The following is an 18,259-nucleotide window of genomic DNA, read 5'->3' as shown; positions in this document are numbered from 1 at the left end:
CCGTGCGGCGACTATCGCGCATTGAACAAAGCAACCATCCCCGACCGCTATCCCATCCCGCACATCTTGGACTTCTCAGCTCATCTCGAAGGCGCCACCACGTTCTCGAAAATAGATCTCGTCCGCGCTTACCATCAGATTCCTATGGCAGAGGAGGATATACCAAAAACCGCCATCACGACCCCATTTGGCCTGTTTGAGTTCCTTCGAATGCCCTTTTGCTTGCGGAACGCTGCCCAGACTTTTCAGAGGTTCATCGACAACATCATTCGCGGATTACCATTTGTCTACGCGTACATGGATGACCTCCTTGTCGCAAGCCGCTCCCCAACAGAGCACGAACATCATCTTCGGGCGCTCTTTACCCGCTTACAACAGAGTGGCATCATTATCAACGCCGCTAAGAGCGAATTCGGAGTCGGAGAACTCGACTTTCTTGGCCACCATGTCACCAGCCAGGGCATCATGCCTTTACCATCCCGAGTCGCTGCCATTCAAGACTTCCCGCAGCCGGCTTCCGTGACCAAACTACGACAATTCTTGGGGCTGGTGAATTTTTATAGACGCTTTGTGCCATCATGCGCAGCCAAACTGAGTCCCCTCGAAGCTCTGCTCGCCACCAAGCGCTCGAAACACTCTGTGCTGGTTTGGACCCCTGAAGCGGCAGCTGCCTTCCAGGGAATCAAACAGGCAACCGCTTCATCGTCCCTTCTAATTCATCCTCAACACGATGCCCCAACGTCCATCATGGTCCAGCACAGCTGTCGGCGCCGTCCTCCAACAACGTATCTCTGGCGCTTGGCGCCCTCTAGCATTCTTTTCACGCAAGATGAAGCCCCAGGAGACTCGCTACAGAGCCTTCGGTCGCGAGCTCCTGGCCATATATCTCACCGTCAAGCACTTTCGCCATTTCTTGGAGGGCCGACAATTCACTGTATTCACCGATCATAAGCCCCTCGTCTACGCATTTTCTTCATGCAGCACAAGCTACACCCCTCGTGAGACCCGCCACCTCGCATTCATCTCGGAGTTCACAACAGACGTTCAGCATATCAGTGGTGCAGATAATGTGGTGGCGGACGCTCTCAGTCGCGTCAACTTCATTGGGACAACCTGTCAGTCTTCGCTCCTCGACGCACTGGCCCAGGCCCAATCAGCCGATCAAGAACTCGCATCTTTCAGAAGTGACCCTTCGCCTTCCTTAACCATAGAGGATGTCGACCTGCCAGGCACTACAATCCTGTCGCGTGCGACACGTCACAAGGTCGACCCCGCCCATTTGTTCCGGCGGTACTTCGACGAGAAGTCTTCTCGACCTATCATTCATTGTCTCATCCTGGCATACGCGCAACTCAAGAACTCATTTCTCGGCGCTACGTCTGGCCCTTCATGAACAAGGACATCAAGCGCTGGGTTCAAGCCTGCATTCCGTGTCAGCGGACTAAGGTTCACAGGCACACCCGCCTCCATCCTTCTCAGTTTCCCGCGCCAGACAGCCGCTTCGCTCACATCCACATCGACTTGGTGGGACCACTCCCAATATCATCCGGCTATCGTTACATCTTCATCATCATTGACCGCTTCACCCGTTGGCCCGAGACTGTACCGGTACCCGACTCCACTGCATCCACAGTTGCAGCCGCACTCTTGAACACCTGGGTGTCGCGCTTCGGTGTACCCTCTATCATCACGTCAGACCGAGGTCCCCAGTTCGAGCCCGCCCTCTTCTCTAGACTCGTCAACACACTGGGCTGCAAGCGGATTCGAACGCCTGCCTACCACCCGGCGTCAAACGGCCTCGTGGAGCGCTTCCACCGACAGCTCAAGGTTGCCCTCCGGGCTGCTCCCGAAGCACCCTGGCCAGAAGTCATACCGCTCGCGCTCCTGGGGATCCGCTGCACCTTCAAACCTGACATAGGCTGCGATGTCTCCGAGCTGGTATACGGCACATCCCTACGCCTCCCCGGAGATCTCATCTGCCCGTTGCCAGGCAGCACTGCTCTCTCACCAGCTGACTACGTTTCGCGGCTCCGCCGTACTATGGCCGCCCTTCGTCCAGCAACATCTCGGCCCTCGCGTGTGTCCTCGGCCTTCCAGCATCCCGACCTCGCCTCCTGCACACACGTCTTTGTGCGCTGTGACGCTGTACGGAAGCCCCTGCAACCGCCCTACACAGGCCCTCACCTCGTGCTGCGCCGTTCACCCAACTTTTACACCATTCAGCTGAACGGCCGCCTTTACACTGTTGCCTTAGAACGGCTTAAGCCGGCGTACGTCGACGCTGTACCACCGTTGCCGCCCTCCTTCTCCGTGGAGCAACTCTACGACTCACCCTCCACGGCAAGCTGTCCGCTCACTACTCCAACTACTCTTCCCCCACCGTCGCCTCCTCGGCTGTCTACCCGACTCAGACCGCCCCGACAAGTCACTTGGGCTCCCAAGCTCGTTTCTATTAGCCAGCTTCCAGCGCTTGGCTAGGGGGGAGGCCCTGTGGCGGCATTGCCAGCGCCATCACATCAAGGCGCGAATAATAAATAGCCTTGCCTCGCTCAGCCCGAGCTCTCGCTCTGACCTGGCAATTCCACCGCCATGTTGTTGCCTGGTCTCGTTAGTGTTCAGTAGCACTACAAGGTTGATGGCAAAGAAAAAAGGGTATGTGGCAGACCTCTATTGTGCATAAAAGGCATACTGTTGTGATCAAGCATTATTCACGGCCAAACCATCCAGTGTACCTTGTCAAGATGGGAGGCATCCCATGCTGCCTACAAGCACCTGAATGAAAAACGAGAGCTTCATGTCAGAGAAAGCAAATAAACACACATATGGTCAGACAGCACCCACTGCATCACACGTCAAAAAGGCAAAAACCTTTGTATGCTTGAGAAGGAAAGTTTTCCCTTATGGCATGTACTGCACATGCTTCAAAGACTTTTTTTGCAGTGATTTCCTAATGGTCCCCAGAGTCACATGGTAAACTGTTTGAAGGCAACTTACCGAACCTTCCTGCATGCACAATGAACAGCGTAAAATTATGATATGTACAACTACTAATAACAAACCGAGAACACACGCAAATGAACTCACTTGTTCAGTTTGCTGTTCCTGATAACACTACTACGTACTCGTCGCTTTCTCTCACGTAGCAGTAGGATACCTGGAGCGACTCAGTCTTCAGCCACAGTATTTCAAAGTACAGATTTCTTGATGTGCAACCGCTGCACTGCTTCAGTAACGTCTCATTTCGCGGCAACAGATGCATTCTTCTGCCGTCGGCATCGGCACGGATTTGCCGGAAGGACACCTGAACCGAAAGAGCAATGCCATATTTCCGCTGCAAGGTTCTCAACATTTTCATTACAACATGAAGAGTGTTTCCCACGGCGCCCAGGTAACGTCAATGACGGTAATTCATCCTCCGTCGACGATTCTGCGGATGATATCGTGTCATTCTGCGTCTCCCGCATGCACTCGTACGAAGGAAAGTTTTGCGGGCGTGACTGCTGGAGTATCGCAAGCTCGAGGGCATTCAAGTTTGGAAAAATTACACTCCAATGTGGACACTATCAAAAAATGTGGACCTCAAAACAACATTACGGCTTCGCCACAGACCGGCCAGGAGGCGGACTAGAAAGGCGAGACTTGCCGTAGCCGACACGAGCCAACCCAGTCTTGTTGCTGAGGGAGTACTGAGCTTTGCGCTCGAATCTTTGAAATTCGATTACTCAAAGCAAAAAGGGATTCAAAAAGAAATATTTCGTAACTGATACTCTTCCTAGGCTTTCATAAAATCATAAGATAACCCTGGGTTGAAATTCACTTTACAGTCCGTCCCCGGAACCACTCACGCACCGCCTGAAAAAATGTGAATGAAGTCCACCCAGGCAGAAAAATTGTCAAAGAAGTCGGCCCAGGTGAAAAAAAATACAGAATGACAAGGGCACGCGCAGCCCTCCGGCTCGGCGGTATGCACTCAGACAGCTCCTCACCCGCGTGTACGTACTTGCATGTGAACCACTCACGCACCACCTGAAAAAAATTACGAACGAAGTCGGCCCAGGCGGAAAAATCGTCACAGAAGTCGGCCCAGGGTGAAAAATACACGACGATAAGGGCACGCCCAGCCCTTTGGACCTCTGGTAAGCTCCCGGACAGTCCCGCACCCGCCCAGCACCCACCGCGCGCTGGAAAAAAAAATTCGTGAGAGAAGACGGCCCAGGTTGAAAAATGCCCCACTGTAAACGAAGGCCCTCTGCCAACCCCCTCCGATCACTTCATAAGAATCTGATTAATTGTGCTATATTGGAATACTAGCTGTTGAAGTTACATACATCCTATCAGAACTTTGTAATTAAAACTCCACTATGGTGCTCACGTATAATAATGTGAGACTTTTTATAATAAAACTTGTAATTTCGATTGTAATAATATTGATTAAAAATATCTTCTTTGATTAGATGTGCTATCCCATTTTAGTTCTACTTAATTGAAAATGCGTAATTACCACTAATAAAAAATATTGTGTATGATGTGTGATACCCCTTCAATGCTATTGCATCAGATCTGTAATAAGTGTAACCTTTGTTACGTGTATCGTATTGTGTTTCTTCTGCTTCAGGTTTTTTTTTTTGGCTGGCTTTTTCACCTTCACATAGAGTCACAACCTACTTTCCTACACTATTGACCTGAATAAATATATTTTCACTTGTACTTTTGTGTATGGCTATCTTTTGCATGTAAACCGCCTACTGTGCACCTGTTGTATCGGGAAAAAATTTACGACTGAGCTCCGCACAGATGGAAAAATGACGAAAGAAGTCGGCCCAGGCTGAAAAGTGTGCGAGGGTAAGCGCGCACGCAGCCCTGCGGCCACGCGCCGATACGAGCCTCCACCCAAGCGCCGCCCGCCGGACGGGAGAAAAAATACGCGAATGACTCGGGGCAGGGCCCAGGGGACAAGGTTGCTGAGTGAACACGGATCTCCTACGACACTGCCTCCTACTACCGATCTGGCGACTCCCACGAAACCCTACATTGCGCTTGCTCGTTTCCCTGCGGGACAAACTGCTGCAGAGTGGCCTCCTTTATGGCATTTATTGCAGGTGACGTTCTTTGCAGGGCAAGAGTTTCTTGGGTGACGTAAACGTCCACACCAACGGCAAGTTCGCTGGTTGATCACAGTTCTTATGCGGTTCACCGGTGTAGATCGCTGTTGCTGTTCCCTCTGCGCAGGGCGTGACCTCCTACCGACACGTTTGGTAGCTACGTGGCCCAGTAAATAAACCCTTTTTAAGCGCTTCAGTAGAACGCAACATATGCCCTCAACATCCGCAGTCGCTATCGCACAGGCAGGTGTTCGTGCACTTGATAAGACAAGAGCGCGCGTCATTGCTTATCACACAATCATCATCATCACATATCATTTGAGATCGATCAGCATAGAGGAAACGTCTAGGGTTTGGATGTATCACTGAGAACATGTGTATACCGATGCCAAGAAAGAAGAAAAAATCGCGCCATGAGGTGGGAGGGGGATGGAAATGCGAGAAATTTCTGACAAAGAAATTTTTGCTTCAAATGGTCCAAAACCATGACCGTTTATTTCGCATATGGTGGTGGCGTCATTTCTTGTGTCGCTAGATGGGCCCGACGTGACCACTCTTGATTTGGATTGTACGTGTAATTCGTGAATCCTGGATCAGGTTGCTGTTGTCCCATTGTAGGTTGGAATCCAGGAACCATCACGACAGTGGGTGCAGCACTGGACGCCATTGCCGACTGTTGCACGACAGTGGTATTGGAGATGTGGGTGTCCTTCCTACAGCAGCCGCAGCAGAAGCGACAGATGCAGAAACACAATAAGATGAGGACGATCGGGCCACCTACTGCTCCCACAATCTGGACCCAGATTACTGAAAAGAGTAGTACGTGTTAGTGTAATAATTCCTTATTTCCAAGCCAAGATTATTCCATCAGAATGCATAACGAACTGAAAACAAAGCTCACGCTTCATTCGTACCCTAACAATGCCGGTGCATTTCCATTGACTGCTATTATTTAATCTAAAACTGCTAGTGACAAGATCACATGCAATTATAGTACGTTTAATGCTTTACAAAACGAGAGCAGGGCGACCAGCCCCTTGATTGGCAGCACAGTGATGGGTATATGCATTGTATTACTAAATGAGCCGCCCTCGATGGTTTAGTCGGTAGCATGTCCGCCTGCTAATCCCATGATCGCGTGTTCAAACCCGATCGAGGACAGTGGCAACTTGGTGGAAAGGTGCCAGTTTATTTTACACTCAGGGCGTGGGAGTTCAGGGCCAAAAAGCCAAACATCTTGACTAGGTCCTGCCTCCCTTACACTACACTCAATATTTGATATGAAATAAGAGTCAAAATACAACACACGAAAATCAAAACTGCACAACAAAAATTTGAGATGGGACGAATCGAAACTTTTTCGAATCCGAATCCAAGGAAGGTTCTACGAATCCACGAATCTTACGAATCTAGAATCTTTCGAATCCTTTCTTCAAAAAAAAGTTTGAAAAGCAAGAAAAAAAAAGAAAAAAAAAACCCGTAGTGAAAAGTGTTTTGAAGCAGAATGTGATACTTAACAAGTTAAATAATGCTTCAGTTTCAGGAGAAAATATACCCATATAGTTCTTTTTAAACGTAAATTATTTAACATGTTGTTCATCGACTACAAGAAATGCATTCTCGAGTTTGAATTATTTCCATAAAACTAAGCAACAATCAAAACCAAAACCAGGTTACTTTTAAACTTGTAATGTAACAGTTGCTGCCTGAATTCTGTCAGACCAGAGCAATGTAAACAAACAAACAAGGAAACACCTGTCGGCCAATGAGGCTTTTGGCGGACTCCGGAGGCGCCAATTTGAAAAAGAAGCAAACAAAAGTGGTTGCTGGATTCGAAAGATTCGATTCGCCGTTTTCGGTACTGGGATTCGCGAATCTCGAATCCCTGCCTAGGATTCGAGGATTCGTGGATTCGCGGATTCGGTTGGCACATCACTAACAAAAATCATTTTCATGTCAACATTCGATAAAGCAAAAATATCAACGTCATTACAATATACCTGAATCACAATATAGCTGGTAAGTCAAGGAATGTGTACCATAGCCCGTTTGACAGAGAGGTAGGCCAAAGTGTGGCATATTTCTAACAGGACACGTGCAGTGATATTGAGGAGCTGTTACAGTTATATTGAGAGAAATAATATCCAAGTCTTAAAGGGGGTATGAATTCTACCAAGCCAGCCCGCCGACTGTCTCGGTTCCAAAGGGCGATTTTAACTTGTTGGATGTGATACCTTTTGTATTGATGAATCTGATAGGTCCTTATCTTCACTACATATAGCACGCTGCTAACCAACGATCATCCCCAAGGACAACGTTCTCGCTCCTGGTTTTTGGATAACGCGAGGCGGAGCCTTTTATGTTACCATTATATGTACGTCATTATGGCTACAAAATAGGCTCTGTCTCCCGTTTTCAACAAATCAGGGACAAGAACGTTGTCATTCGGTATGATGATCGGCTAGGAGCGTGCTATGTCGTGACGTTCATTTATTCAGACTGCAGACCAGAACGTTATGTGTACCCCCGTGTTGTCGTCTGATTGGGTGCTGCAATACTTCAGGATAGGGGTATCTGGATGGCGGTATCTCTACTTGACCGTATCCGAAAAATAGTCTGTTTTGGTATTAACGCTGCACACGTTATGAAGAAGTATTGAACACTAAATTGTAAATAGAATTACTAAGCGTAGAAGAACAATATTACACCTATTATACCCGTAACTAAATACTTGCAGGTACCCCCTTTTACTTTTTACCTTTGTCATCTTTTTCTAAAATTTTAGCAAGCGCGATCCTTATACGAAAAGTTTATTCTTCAAACTATACGCACGTCGTGCACGTCCCGCGACATGTTGTAAGAAACACTACTCCCAGAGTTTTAACATTGCCTACATACGAACTTCCATGTCACAGTACCAGAGTAGTTGATGCATTTAGAATCAATACCACAATACCTAATACCACACCTCTGACACCATAACAAAAGCTCTTCGATAAGAATATTTTATGATCGATACAATCAAAAGCCTTACTGAAACCTAAAAAGGAACTTTCCTTATCTTCCGTAACCCCCGTTTGTCAACGAGGCGGATGAACACGAAATTCACAGACGGATAGCTGATCCAAAGAGCGCATTGGTGCACTGCTCCGCGCAAGACATATGTTAACCGAAACCAATTAATTACTCGGAAAAATCACTATGTGTCGACGCGGTTCTTTTTCTTCTACCAATATTTTTCGCTCCACGTCCCGATGCGTAAGACAGAGGTTCCGTGAGCGTGCGAAGTAGAATTTAAAAGTTAGGGTGTTTATCAAATTAGTGAGCGAACGCAAATGAGCCGCTGACTACTCAGTTCATAGCTGATGTCCCAGAGATATTTACCAAAAAGGAATTTCTTCGATGACGCCATCTGTTCACGAAGTATTGAGCCACGGGATTTTCGTGAAACACCCTGTATCGTGTTAAAGTTACAGGTAATGTTATGCGAGATACGTAATGGTACAGGCAGCACGGCATGACGATGGCAATGATTTAATGGGCAGAAAGAGTAACAGTAACAGAACAATGCTTCCCTTTGTTAGGTGCCATGAAATACAACACTATTTATAGGAACAAAAACAGACAGGTAATCTACCTTTCCAGCACTTCTTCAATGAAGCATTCACTGATAGGCACTACATCCTCCACAACGGGAGTTGATGATCGTAGAATGTGTGAGGGATCTGTGGCATCCTCAGGATCTGCGAGTAAAAGTATGGTTGCTCTAGCTACTGAGAAACAGCATGGGTATACAAATAACAAGAGTGCAACACAAGTGATGCAACCCACCTGATTCACTAGCAATTGAAACATCTGAAGTGTCAGCTGCAGGTGTCACTGGCTTGTAAGGCAAAGTAGACAAACTTGGAGGGAGCAGCTGACCACAGTGGTGGCAGTACTCTCCAGAGTGAAGTACAGGAGGACGAATTTCAGATGTGGATGGCAAATTTTCCATCGGTGCCAGGGTGCCTGCACAGTCATTTAACAAATGTGAGAGGCACTAAACCGGTTATAACATCCAACTATACCTGTTGTGGTCTGAACGTCACTTTCTTTCTGCAAAGGAGGCATTCCAGCTTCACTCCCACCTTCAGCTTGTGTCTGTAACCATTGAACAAATGGATTATCATTGCTTCGGTAATCAAGACGAGTCTATAAAGTAAAGCAGAAACTGACACATTTCTTCTTCTCTATCAATGCGATGGCATTTGCACAGCATGAGTGCAAGGGAACATTACTGTGACTTCGACTTACCTCCATGCGCTGTCTTTTCCTGCCTCCGCAATTTGCAGCTGCAGATACCGTCGGCACAGCATCCCGGTTGAGATACCTTCGTCTGGAGACTCCAAATTGCGCTTCTAGTTCCGCGTTGCTTCCGTAGCATTCAGGGGCGAAATGATCGGAGCAAATCGTTGCTCTCGATGGTGGCACCCAATCGGAGCTATAACCGATCGCTGCAATCCACAAGCTTCTCCTTTCGTCTTGCGGAAACTTGTGGAACGAGACGTCCGAATTGCATGCCGAATTGTTCTTGCAGCCGGGAGCGAAACACTCACGCATTTTCAGTTCGCAGCACGAAACACGAAATGCGCCAGAGGAAGACGTTTGTGCTGACGACCAAGCAAATGCTTTCACCCAGCCACTGACTGCGATGGGAAAACGAGGAGGAAAGGTGATAGCACTGCCTGTCACTAGTAGAAGCCTAAACCTTCTTGTTCTATCGTTGTTTTGTTCGCCCACGGTGCTCCCAGACGCAAGGAGATGTCTCCTTTGGATCTTAAAACCAGCAAGGTCAGAGCAAGACATTTCGCTCTGTATAGAAATATTCACAGGGATAGCGTGCTCACAATAGGTACACCGGTAAGTCACTCTCCAAGGTGAAGGTCGTGAAAGGCACTTGCATCTATAGTCTTGACACGCATTTGTCGGAACCGAAATATCCGCTTCTCCGTGGGAACAAATACACAGCAGACGTCTGGCGTCGAATCGCAATTTCCTTTTATGTTCTCAACTGAGCGGCCCAATCGAAGGAAGCTAAAATTGCGTTCCTCGTTGGTTCAATAAAGCCACAGAAATATAATTGCTCACGAATCCCACATCACTGTTACATCACTGTTTCGGTCTCCGGAGCAGACATCACGGCTCGGCGGAAGAAGCCAAGCCAAATGTCATGCCAAGCCAAAACATCCCGGACCTCGAGTGTGACGTCCACCCAGGGTTTGCGAGCCTGAAGGCGGAATCGTGGTGAAACTAAAAATTCACTTTTCTCAAAAACCGCGAAGAGTTTGGGGTAACTATTTCGCACACATAATCAGTGTTCCCTAATGAACACGTCGTGTGAGTACCGTTCCGTTCTGTAACAGTCGAAAATCGGCGTAGCTGAGCTTTAATAAAGCAATATTACAAGCTTTGATGTCTGTAGAATGTATTTTACTGCGTAGTGGCTGTCTGGTTATTCCAGAGGGGGGGGGATATAGGTTGTGGCGGCATTGCCAGCGCCATCACATCAAGGCGCGAATAATAAATAGCCTTGCCTCGCTCAGCCCGAGCTCTCGCTCTGACCTGGCAATTCCACCGCCATGTTGTTGCCTGGTCTCGTTAGTGTTCAGTAGCACTACAGTGGTGACGCGAACAATACCTTGGACAATACCTGACGGACCTGGACATGGCAGTCGTCAATTCCTCCGGCTTCTCGGAATTGCCCGCTCCGCCTGTTTCCCAAGTCAGCTTCGAAAGCTCCGCCCACGCCTTGTCTCAGCAGGTTCGTCACCTTACCCAGCTGGTCGCAAACCTTTTATGCCGACCAAGATCATCAACTTCCTGACGCGCTGACCATCGCGCAGACTCCCCATCGGTTTCTGCGCGTTCCTGCTCGCGAACCTCCAGCAGACTTTGTCGCTACCATCACCGTTTCGGCGCCGATGCACAACGCTCCCTCCTACCTTGCTCGTGGTCGCGACAGCCGAATACCCTTTCCACGACAAGCGCGCCCGAGTCCACCAGCAGCCACCTTTTCCACATCATTGACCGTACCACCGGGATGCGCTTCCTCGTTGATACGGGCGCGGAAGTAAGCGTCATACCCGCCGACAAATTTTCACGCCGACCCCGACAGCAGTGCTTCAGCCTAAGAGCCGCCAACGCCTCAACCATACCCGTTTACGGCCAACGGTCTCTAACCCTCAACATCGGGCTCCGAAGAGATTTTAGGTGCCTTTTTCTTGTCGCCGACGTCACCCAAGCAATCCTCGGAGCAGACTTCCTCAACACTTTCAAGCTGCTCGTTGACGTCAACGGCAGGCGCCTCATTGATCGCTCAACGTCCCTGTCAGTCTGCGGCCTTAACCTCCCTGCACCACCATCCCGCGTACTATCTTGCACTGCGCCGGACGTCCCCTTCGCCTCTATCCTGAAGGATTTCCCTGCGTTGACTCAACCACCAGACTGGACGAAACCCGTACAACACGACGTTGTTCACCCGTGGCCCACCAGTTCACTTCCGCCCGCGGCGCCTCGCACCCGAAAAGTTCCGCGTGGCAAAGGCAGAATTTGACCACATGCTTGAACTTGGTATCATCAGGCATTCATCCAGTACGTGGGCTTCGCCGCTGCACATGGTGCCAAAGAAGACCGGGGACTGGCGCCCGTGCGGCGACTATCGCGCATTGAACAAAGCAACCATCCCCGACCGCTATCCCATCCCGCACATCTTGGACTTCTCAGCTCATCTCGAAGGCGCCACCACGTTCTCGAAAATAGATCTCGTCCGCGCTTACCATCAGATTCCTATGGCAGAGGAGGATATACCAAAAACCGCCATCACGACCCCATTTGGCCTGTTTGAGTTCCTTCTATTGCCCTTTTGCTTGCGGAACGCTGCCCAGACTTTTCAGAGGTTCATCGACAACATCATTCGCGGATTACCATTTGTCTACGCGTACATGGATGACCTCCTTGTCGCAAGCCGCTCCCCAACAGAGCACGAACATCATCTTCGGGCGCTCTTTACCCGCTTACAACAGAGTGGCATCATTATCAACGCCGCTAAGAGCGAATTCGGAGTCGGAGAACTCGACTTTCTTGGCCACCATGTCACCAGCCAGGGCATCATGCCTTTACCATCCCGAGTCGCTGCCATTCAAGACTTCCCGCAGCCGGCTTCCGTGACCAAACTACGACAATTCTTGGGGCTGGTGAATTTTTATAGACGCTTTGTGCCATTATGCGCAGCCAAACTGAGTCCCCTCGAAGCTCTGCTCGCCACCAAGCGCTCGAAACACTCTGTGCTGGTTTGGACCCCTGAAGCGGCAGCTGCCTTCCAGGGAATCAAACAGGCAACCGCTTCATCGTCCCTTCTATTTCATCCTCAACACGATGCCCCAACGTCCATCATGGTCCTTCACAGCTGTCGGCGCCGTCCTCCAACAACGTATCTCTGGCGCTTGGCGCCCTCTAGCATTCTTTTCACGCAAGATGAAGCCCCAGGAGACTCGCTACAGTGCCTTCGGTCGCGAGCTCCTGGCCATATATCTCACCGTCAAGCACTTTCGCCATTTCTTGGAGGGCCGACAATTCACTGTATTCACCGATCATAAGCCCCTCGTCTACGCATTTTCTTCATGCAGCACAAGCTACACCCCTCGTGAGACCCGCCACCTCGCATTCATCTCGGAGTTCACCACAGACGTTCAGCATATCAGTGGTGCAGATAATGTGGTGGCGGACGCTCTCAGTCGCGTCAACTTCATTGGGACAACCTGTCAGTCTTCGCTCCTCGACGCACTGGCCCAGGCCCAATCAGCCGATCAAGAACTCGCATCTTTCAGAAGTGACCCTTCGCCTTCCTTAACCATAGAGGATGTCGACCTGCCAGGCACTACACATCCTGTCGCGTGCGACACGTCACAAGGTCGACCCCGCCCATTTGTTCCGGCGGTACTTCGACGAGAAGTCTTCTCGACCTATCATTCATTGTCTCATCCTGGCATACGCGCAACTCAAGAACTCATTTCTCGGCGCTACGTCTGGCCCTTCATGAACAAGGACATCAAGCGCTGGGTTCAAGCCTGCATTCCGTGTCAGCGGACTAAGGTTCACAGGCACACCCGCCTCCATCCTTCTCAGTTTCCCGCGCCAGACAGCCGCTTCGCTCACATCCACATCGACTTGGTGGGACCACTCCCAATATCATCCGGCTATCGTTACATCTTCATCATCATTGACCGCTTCACCCGTTGGCCCGAGACTGTACCGGTACCCGACTCCACTGCATCCACAGTTGCAGCCGCACTCTTGAACACCTGGGTGTCGCGCTTCGGTGTACCCTCTATCATCACGTCAGACCGAGGTCCCCAGTTCGAGCCCGCCCTCTTCTCTAGACTCGTCAACACACTGGGCTGCAAGCGGATTCGAACGCCTGCCTACCACCCGGCGTCAAACGGCCTCGTGGAGCGCTTCCACCGACAGCTCAAGGTTGCCCTCCGGGCTGCTCCCGAAGCACCCTGGCCAGAAGTCATACCGCTCGCGCTCCTGGGGATCCGCTGCACCTTCAAACCTGACATAGGCTGCGATGTCTCCGAGCTGGTATACGGCACATCCCTACGCCTCCCCGGAGATCTCATCTGCCCGTTGCCAGGCAGCACTGCTCTCTCACCAGCTGACTACGTTTCGCGGCTCCGCCGTACAATGGCCGCCCTTCGTCCAGCAACATCTCGGCCCTCGCGTGTGTCCTCGGCCTTCCAGCATCCCGACCTCGCCTCCTGCACACACGTCTTTGTGCGCTGTGACGCTGTACGGAAGCCCCTGCAACCGCCCTACACAGGCCCTCACCTCGTGCTGCGCCGTTCACCCAACTTTTACACCATTCAGCTGAACGGCCGCCTTTACACTGTTGCCTTAGAACGGCTTAAGCCGGCGTACGTCGACGCTGTACCACCGTTGCCGCCCTCCTTCTCCGTGGAGCAACTCTACGACTCACCCTCCACGGCAAGCTGTCCGCTCACTACTCCAACTACTCTTCCCCCACCGTCGCCTCCTCGGCTGTCTACCCGACTCAGACCGCCCCGACAAGTCACTTGGGCTCCCAAGCTCGTTTCTATTAGCCAGCTTCCAGCGCTTGGCTAGGGGGGAGGCCCTGTGGCGGCATTGCCAGCGCCATCACATCAAGGCGCGAATAATAAATAGCCTTGCCTCGCTCAGCCCGAGCTCTCGCTCTGACCTGGCAATTCCACCGCCATGTTGTTGCCTGGTCTCGTTAGTGTTCAGTAGCACTACAAGGTTGATGGCAAAGAAAAAAGGGTATGTGGCAGACCTCTATTGTGCATAAAAGGCATACTGTTGTGATCAAGCATTATTCACGGCCAAACCATCCAGTGTACCTTGTCAAGATGGGAGGCATCCCATGCTGCCTACAAGCACCTGAATGAAAAACGAGAGCTTCATGTCAGAGAAAGCAAATAAACACACATATGGTCAGACAGCACCCACTGCATCACACGTCAAAAAGGCAAAAACCTTTGTATGCTTGAGAAGGAAAGTTTTCCCTTATGGCATGTACTGCACATGCTTCAAAGACTTTTTTTGCAGTGATTTCCTAATGGTCCCCAGAGTCACATGGTAAACTGTTTGAAGGCAACTTACCGAACCTTCCTGCATGCACAATGAACAGCGTAAAATTATGATATGTACAACTACTAATAACAAACCGAGAACACACGCAAATGAACTCACTTGTTCAGTTTGCTGTTCCTGATAACACTACTACGTACTCGTCGCTTTCTCTCACGTAGCAGTAGGATACCTGGAGCGATTCAGTCTTCAGCCACAGTATTTCAAAGTACAGATTTCTTGATGTGCAACCGCTGCACTGCTTCAGTAACGTCTCATTTCGCGGCAACAGATGCATTCTTCTGCCGTCGGCATCGGCACGGATTTGCCGCAAGGACACCTGAACCGAAAGAGCAATGCCATATTTCCGCTGCGAGGTTCTCAACATTTTCATTACAACATGAAGAGTGTTTCCCACGGCGCCCAGGTAACGTCAATGACGGTAATTCATCCTCCGTCGACGATTCTGCGGATGATATCGTGTCATTCTGCGTCTCCCGCATGCACTCGTACGAAGGAAAGTTTTGCGGGCGTGACTGCTGGAGTATCGCAAGCTCGAGGGCATTCAAGTTTGGAAAAATTACACTCCAATGTGGACACTATCAAAAAATGTGGACCTCAAAACAACATTACGGCTTCGCCACAGACCGGCCAGGAGGCGGACTAGAAAGGCGAGACTAGCCGTAGCCGACACGAGCCAACCCAGTCTTGTTGCTGAGGGAGTACTGAGCTTTGCGCTCGAATCTTTGAAATTCGATTACTCAAAGCAAAAAGGGATTCAAAAAGAAATATTTCGTAACTGATACTCTTCCTAGGCTTTCATAAAATCATAAGATAACCCTGGGTTGAAATTCACTTTACAGTCCGTCCCCGGAACCACTCACGCACCGCCTGAAAAAATGTGAATGAAGTCCACCCAGGCAGAAAAATTGCCAAAGAAGTCGGCCCAGGTGAAAAAAAATACAGAATGACAAGGGCACGCGCAGCCCTCCGGCTCGGCGGTATGCACTCAGACAGCTCCTCACCCGCGTGTACGTACTTGCATGTGAACCACTGACGCACCACCTGAAAAAATTACGAACGAAGTCGGCCCAGGCGGAAAAATCGTCACAGAAGTCGGCCCAGGGTGAAAAATACACGACGATAAGGGCACGCCCAGCCCTTTGGACCGCTGGTAAGCTCCCGGACAGTCCCGCACCCGCCCAGCACCCACCGCGCGCTGGAAAAAAAATTCGTGAGAGAAGACGGCCCAGGTTGAAAAATGCCCCACTGTAAACGAAGGCCCTCTGCCAACCCCCTCCGATCACTTCATAAGAATCTGATTAATTGTGCTATATTGGAATACTAGCTGTTGAAGTTACATACATCCTATCAGAACTTTGTAATTAAAACTCCACTATGGTGCTCACGTATAATAATGTGAGACTTTTTATAATAAAACTTGTAATTTCGATTGTAATAATATTGATTAAAAATATCTTCTTTGATTAGATGTGCTATCCCATTTTAGTTCTACTTAATTGAAAATGCGTAATTACCACTAATAAAAAATATTGTGTATGATGTGTGATACCCCTTCAATGCTATTGCATCAGATCTGTAATAAGTGTAACCTTTGTTACGTGTATCGTATTGTGTTTCTTCTGCTTCAGGTTTTTTTTTTGGCTGGCTTTTTCACCTTCACATAGAGTCACAACCTACTTTCCTACACTATTGACCTGAATAAATATATTTTCACTTGTACTTTTGTGTATGGCTATCTTTTGCATGTAAACCGCCTACTGTGCACCTGTTGTATCGGGAAAAAATTTACGACTGAGCTCCGCACAGATGGAAAAATGACGAAAGAAGTCGGCCCAGGCTGAAAAGTGTGCGAGGGTAAGCGCGCACGCAGCCCTGCGGCCACGCGCCGATACGAGCCTCCACCCAAGCGCCGCCCGCCGGACGGGAGAAAAAATACGCGAATGACTCGGGGCAGGGCCCAGGGGACAAGGTTGCTGAGTGAACACGGATCTCCTACGACACTGCCTCCTACTACCGATCTGGCGACTCCCACGAAACCCTACATTGCGCTTGCTCGTTTCCCTGCGCGACAAACTGCTGCAGAGTGGCCTCCTTTATGGCATTTATTGCAGGTGACGTTCTTTGCAGGGCAAGAGTTTCTTGGGTGACGTAAACGTCCACACCAACGGCAAGTTCGCTGGTTGATCACAGTTCTTATGCGGTTCACCGGTGTAGATCGCTGTTGCTGTTCCCTCTGCGCAGGGCGTGACCTCCTACCGACACGTTTGGTAGCTACGTGGCCCAGTAAATAAACCCTTTTTAAGCGCTTCAGTAGAACGCAACATATGCCCTCAACATCCGCAGTCGCTATCGCACAGGCAGGTGTTCGTGCACTTGATAAGACAAGAGCGCGCGTCATTGCTTATCACACAATCATCATCATCACATATCATTTGAGATCGATCAGCATAGAGGAAACGTCTAGGGTTTGGATGTATCACTGAGAACATGTGTATACCGATGCCAAGAAAGAAGAAAAAATCGCGCCATGAGGTGGGAGGGGGATGGAAATGCGAGAAATTTCTGACAAAGAAATTTTTGCTTCAAATGGTCCAAAACCATGACCGTTTATTTCGCATATGGTGGTGGCGTCATTTCTTGTGTCGCTAGATGGGCCCGACGTGACCACTCTTGATTTGGATTGTACGTGTAATTCGTGAATCCTGGATCAGGTTGCTGTTGTCCCATTGTAGGTTGGAATCCAGGAACCATCACGACAGTGGGTGCAGCACTGGACGCCATTGCCGACTGTTGCACGACAGTGGTATTGGAGATGTGGGTGTCCTTCCTACAGCAGCCGCAGCAGAAGCGACAGATGCAGAAACACAATAAGATGAGGACGATCGGGCCACCTACTGCTCCCACAATCGGGACCCAGATTACTGAAAAGAGTAGTACGTGTTAGTGTAATAATTCCTTATTTCCAAGCCAAGATTATTCCATCAGAATGCATAACGAACTGAAAACAAAGCTCACGCTTCATTCGTACCCTAACAATGCTGGTGCATTTCCATTGACTGCTATTATTTAATCTAAAACTGCTAGTGACAAGATCACATGCAATTATAGTACGTTTAATGCTCTACAAAACGAGAGCAGGGCGACCAGCCCCTTGATTGGCAGCACAGTGATGGGTATATGCATTGTATTACTAAATGAGCCGCCCTCGATGGTTTAGTCGGTAGCATGTCCGCCTGCTAATCCCATGATCGCGTGTTCAAACCCGATCGAGGACAGTGGCAACTTGGTGGAAAGGTGCCAGTTTATTTTACACTCAGGGCGTGGGAGTTCAGGGCCAAAAAGCCAAACATCTTGACTAGGTCCTGCCTCCCTTACACTACACTCAATATTTGATATGAAATAAGAGTCAAAATACAACACACGAAAATCAAAACTGCACAACAAAAATTTGAGATGGGACGAATCGAAACTTTTTCGAATCCGAA

At 49.5% G+C, this 18,259-nt stretch overlaps 1 protein-coding gene and 1 long non-coding RNA gene across 2 annotated transcripts; one reads left to right on the top strand and one right to left on the bottom strand.

The window, feature by feature from the left end:
- The first annotated feature begins 1,389 nt into the window (after window positions 1-1,389).
- Window positions 1,390-2,478, top strand: LOC135392343 (uncharacterized). The gene has a single exon (XM_064623059.1). The coding sequence runs from the start codon at window positions 1,390-1,392 to the stop codon at window positions 2,476-2,478; it is 1,089 nt and encodes a 362-aa protein (XP_064479129.1).
- Window positions 2,479-8,987: 6,509 nt separating this feature from the next.
- LOC135393018 (uncharacterized) lies at window positions 8,988-9,588 on the bottom strand. Its single transcript, XR_010422380.1, has 3 exons — window positions 9,399-9,588; window positions 9,173-9,245; window positions 8,988-9,113 (listed from the first exon to the last, which is right to left on the bottom strand). It is a non-coding gene; the product is annotated as an uncharacterized LOC135393018 (long non-coding RNA).
- Between the last annotated feature and the right edge of the window lie 8,671 nt (window positions 9,589-18,259).

Source organism: Ornithodoros turicata, chromosome 4 (assembly GCF_037126465.1).
Source record: "Ornithodoros turicata isolate Travis chromosome 4, ASM3712646v1, whole genome shotgun sequence".
NCBI lineage: Eukaryota > Metazoa > Arthropoda > Arachnida > Ixodida > Argasidae > Ornithodoros > Ornithodoros turicata.
Note: the sequence above shows the minus strand (reverse complement) of the source record. Positions and strands in the feature narration are given on the sequence as shown.